The sequence below is a fragment of the Ursus maritimus genome, unplaced genomic scaffold, assembly GCF_017311325.1.
Source record: "Ursus maritimus isolate PB19 unplaced genomic scaffold, ASM1731132v1 scaffold_12, whole genome shotgun sequence".
Taxonomy (NCBI): Eukaryota; Metazoa; Chordata; class Mammalia; order Carnivora; family Ursidae; genus Ursus; species Ursus maritimus.
In genome coordinates this window covers 32,361,254-32,366,403 of record NW_024423564.1, presented here as the reverse complement: position 1 = coordinate 32,366,403, position 5,150 = coordinate 32,361,254, and the positions used below count along the sequence as shown (strand labels likewise).

The window sequence follows — 5,150 nt, the reverse complement described above, 5'->3', positions numbered from 1 at the left end:
AGGAAATTTTATACACTTGTTCAAATCACTTCAGAGGGAAAATGGCGATCAACAGTTGTCCAGCCCCCCCCCCCCCAGCCCCAGTACTGGATAGTTTTAGATCTATTTTAATCTCCTTAATAAGTCCTATAGCTATGCAAGTGAGTGCATTTTGATAACTGCTGTGCCTAATTTGTAACAATTACTGTCAACCTTCAGTTAAGAGACTGTTCATTCCACACTGGCCTAGAAAAGAGTGAAATGTATGACTCGTGTGCATAATTTTATTCACATCATATTTCATACTGATTATGTATTGATGACATTGATTCATTTACTCTTTACAGCGCCACTTGCATGGATATTAAATCTTATTGACCACAGATGAATTTTAATTTCAGATTGGTGATAGATTTTTCCATCAGCTCTGATAGTATGTTTGACTTTTTCATCATTAACCCAGGCAATCACACAGCACTGAGTTATTGCATTGAAACAAAAAGTGCACACTTCACTTGGTAATTCTTTATGGATTTACAATAGGAACTTCATTAATGTCTGTTGTAAGGATCACAAAAAAAAAACACAACATTTATCTGCAAATAGGAATTTAGCAAGCTTCAAAAGTCTCAGGAAAAAATATTAGGCTTCTTTGTCTTCTGTAATGCATTTTCTTAATGCCGTGTGTGGGGAAAATGACTAATATTTGAAAACTTTTAACCATTTAAAATTATCCTGCCATATTTTAATGCTGATTTTTATCATTTTCCCTTACTCACATTTGTGGTGTAAGTTTAAATGTATTTTCCATTTCTTTATTAAGTAAATGTCAATTACATCAAAATAGGCACACTTTTCTTTGTTTAATTTACTAATATGGGAAGCTACCTAGCATACCATTTTAAGAAGAGAAGTCTAATTTTTTATTGCAAATTAACCAGTCACCATTGAAGAGGCATTTGAAGCTTCTTTAAGGAATGCCAGTACATACAAATACTTAAGATTTTTATGGTTTGAATTGTAATGAAGTGTGAATCTGTCGGGCAGAGTTGAGAACAGGGGATAGGTAACATAAATATTTTGAGATAACCATTTCAATTGAGAGGCAAAGCCATTTGCAATTATACTTGGGAGCCAAAAAAAAAAAAAAAAAGGCAAGAAAAGGAATGTGCCATGGATAAAGTGGTTGATCTCTTCCCCATCCCCTCCCATGTAAAAGCGCAGTTTTTTGCAAGTTAGATCTTAAGTTTGTTGCTGGTTTTATGCCGTTTCTTTCCCCGACTTCACAAAGGATGAGAGATGATTGTTGCAGCTCACCACCGCGCAGCATGAGGGCTCAGGGATGCGGAGACAGGATGGAAGACGCAGCCAGTAGCCACATTGGCTCGGCACTAAGCGCAAAGGGCAGGTCGCGAATATGAGCAGGGTCTCCCGGTACTGTCTCGTTGGGTACAAGATGACGTAAGTGGAGAGGTTTCAGGGAGGAAAGCTGGAGAAACATCTGGTTTGTGTGTTCATAAGACTGCGTGTGTTGTGCCTTTCAAATGAGTCTTCTGTTTTGCACACCTTTTTCAAGGTGGGAGAAGTAGGATGTTCGATTTGGATCCCAGAACGTAGTAGGCAACTGGAAAGGACCAACTGGTACAAACTTCCTTAATGTTGGAAGGCAGAAATAGACAGGTGGCCTTCAAAAATGAATAGCTCTTAAAAGGCAGAGGGAAGTATAACTTAAGGGTATGTTCTTGTCAGACGTCGGTAAGAAGCTGTGTTTTGGGGGTGACGTTAATTAAGAACATTTCCCTGTTGGCACAAATGTCTCACATATTCGCCCTCAGTGCTCAGCTCACCACGAGCACAGTCAATTCTCGAGGTGGTTTTTGTAAATAGAGGTTTTGGGCAAGCCGAACGTGGTCCAGAGGGATATTAATGAGAAGGCAAGGGGGGAGGGGTAATGAAAACACACTTCCTGGTGGAACGTAAACTGCCTTTTGGACCTAGAGAATGCTTTACAATTACTTTCCCAAAACCTGTAGCGTTTCTTTTCTGGACGAGATGAGATGGGGAGAAATGACAGACCGCCCCACTCTATCATTTTTTTCTCTCTCCTCGTTCTCCATATTTTTGATAGGGAAAACTGGACATCAGTTTGGGCCGTTTTCCTTTTATTTACGGAACCAATTACATTTTTAGTGCATGATGCATAATAAATATGGCCAAGCATCCTCTGGCTTAGGAGTAACGAGTTGATGATTTGTACGCCCCTTCCTTAAAGGCAGCTGATTGTATAGAAAGTGTAGGTCCCCATCATCTGGTCCCTTTAAACTTCTATTCCTGAAATTTGTCGCCAGTGTCTGGGATGTGTAGTTTAGGCGCTGCTCTGCACCGTTGGCTTTGGTGTATTCCAAGAAAAAATAATTTTGAGTTTATAAATCCTGTAGTGTCTTGAGTGAAATCTCAGACCACTAGTGTTCAAGGACTACAAAATTTTATAGCCTATATCATTTAAAGGAGGCTGGGCCAGCCTCAGGAGAATATTGCCTTCTGGAGAGTTACGTATATACAGTCAGGAATTGTGGCTAATTTTTTTTTTTCTCCCTAATTTTTGCCTGCTCTGGAATTCTTTCTTCCACTCAAGAGTGGCTGTTCCATCTAGAATTATCTGCGCTTTTCAGTAAAATACGAACTCACATCTCTTTAGTTGGAGGAAGATTTAGCAAGTGTTCTGGTTTACATATCACTCCGCAGTTCCCCCGTAGTTACATAATTGGTGTTGTGTGTGTCCATCGTAGAGGACATTTGATGCTCATTTATTAAATATGCTTGCTGGCTGCCGCCGCATCTTTGTTCTGGACAGACAAATTACCTTTCTCACACTGAGCTTCCACTCTGGGGAATTAAGCCTCCACCACTTTAATTAGCTTGGAAGTGGGGGGTTGCAGTTCCTAATCGACTTCAGGCTCTTAGTAAGTTAGGGAAAGGGTGAAACGAGAACTTCCTGGGAAGCTCAAAATGTCATTTAAAAACCATAAAAACCTAATATATATTATTTCATTTTGGTAATTGCAAACAGATTGTATTTGACGACTGTGTGGATTATCATTTCTAACTTAGACATGAAAGTTAGACTTCCCTTGAACTATGTTTTTTAATTGAGCACAAGTCATTAACATATTACACGTGTGATTCTCATATATTTACAATATTTATGTAATATTAAGTGACATAGCAGATAGGCAGTACTAAGTGAAAAGTAGCATCTGAATGTTTGTATGCATATATGTACACCACACACACACACACACGCACACGCACACACACGGACACACGCATTCAGACACATGCAGTTAGGTTAAGAAGGACATGGGTGAATAGATGTCACCTGGGGATATCAGAATGGTAACTGCCAGTATTTGTTTAGCTTTTATTACTTGCCAGGCACTGTTGAAAGGGCTCCATCTATATTATGTAATCCTTACAACAGCCTTCTTATCCCCACTTTAGAGATGAGGAAACTGAGACACAGAGTCACTTTGCCAGGGGTTACACAGTTGAGCATATTAAGCCAAACTTCCTTGCGGGGCGCTTGGCTCTGATCGTGCATTTAAGATACTCCTACTAGGCGAGATGTAATTCATTCTTTTCAGAAAGAAACTGGCTTTTAAGAGAGTTAAGCAATTCATCGTAGGACTTTACACCAGAAACTTTCTGAAAGTCCATTTATTGTCTCATTTTCTCTGCTAGTAAAACTGCAGAAAATGTTATGCTTTAGTTCTTCACTGCCGAAGTAAGGAGCGTAGAAAGGCTCCATCAAGTCACAGTTGGAAAGTAATCTAATAAAAGAAGATTAGTGAACGTAGAGGAGACAAAAGCAGTCATGTTTGAGTTTAATATCTCAAATTTAGCATTTTAGCTAAGATGCCCGTTTTTATTTCTTGCAGGTCTGCTAAAAGGTCAGAGTAATGCAGAATGCGTGCCTTCATCTCAGATCTTGCTCATCACAGGTGGACCCCACGTGTCTTCAGTAGACAAGTCACCTTTGTAGCTAGCACCAGTGCCGGCTCCATGCATCGCACCTTCTTTAGTCTTGATTGCCCTTCCCGCATTTATTGGTGTATTAAAATGACTGAATATGAACATTAAGGACTCCATGAACCTGGGCTAATGGGAGACTGTAGAGAAAATGAAAAAAGATCCACCGGAGGACATCTTTGGGGGGGGGGAGCTTGGGAGGAGGGAAATGACTAATGAAGCTAATTAACAGCAGCGTTCAAACCCGCTTTCTACCCTCGTTAACAATTAGCAGGGCACTGGCCAGAGTTTGTACCCTGTGTTTTACCTTAACAACATTCCCTTTGCTCTTTGTATATTTAAGTGTTGTAAGGAAATGTGTTTCAATCAAAACTGAACATGAGATAAAGGAAAGAGATGTGGCTTTTGTGATATTCTATCACAAACACTTTTATTGTATCTCTGTAAAATACAATGTATGTATGCATGTAAGTGTTTTCGTCCTAATGTTGCTACTTCCATGGCAAAGGAAGAAAAAAAAAAAGAACAAAAAAAAAGAAAAAAAATTGGAAAAAAAAATCAGGCTCATAGCAGCTACTGTGTAGAAATTTCCCCCTACTTCTAATTTGCTGAATGAAGAAAAAAATCTTTTATTTGTGATATTTTCAGAGACATTTGCTCTAGTATGGTGTATTTAAATAATAAAAACTTAAAAGAAAAAATACTCGATGGAGTTTGGATTTAAACACTGCTTTTTCTCTTCTGTATTTTGGAAAATTTAGTAGTTTTTTGTTGTTGTTGTTTGATACCAACTTCACTTTAAATCTTAGGGGTCGAGGGAGGTGGTGTGTGTGTTTATTTAGCTCTGGGCCAGTAAGGTTTTCTTCAAATTACTTGACCATGCCGTTTTTGGCAGGGCTACAAAGCAATGTTTCTACGGGAGTCCTTTTTATATAAGTTCAGAATATTCTGGTAACTTAAGCACTTCATTGCACTTCTATATCACAGTGAATCTTTTGTGTTTATATATAAATATTTGTTCGATTCTTCAGCTATTCTGTTGATTCATTCTTCCTCAGTAGGAAAGCCTTGGGTATTGATGAAAAGCATGCTAAAGACCGTGGCACTGCCATCTTGTTCTCGTCAGGTTTCTGGCTTTTGAA

General features: G+C 38.9%; 1 protein-coding gene across 2 annotated transcripts in view; it reads left to right on the top strand.

The window, feature by feature from the left end:
* The window catches only part of LMO4 (LIM domain only 4), a 16,585-nt gene extending 11,874 nt beyond the window's left edge, over nt 1–4,711 (top strand). For both annotated transcript variants that reach the window (XM_008690632.2, XM_040627074.1), the window contains exon 5: nt 3,918–4,711. In XM_008690632.2, the coding sequence (XP_008688854.1) occupies nt 3,918–3,926 (9 nt within the window). In that variant the 3' untranslated portion in view covers nt 3,927–4,711. The remainder of the gene's footprint in view (nt 1–3,917) is intronic.
* The last annotated feature ends 439 nt before the right edge of the window (nt 4,712–5,150 follow it).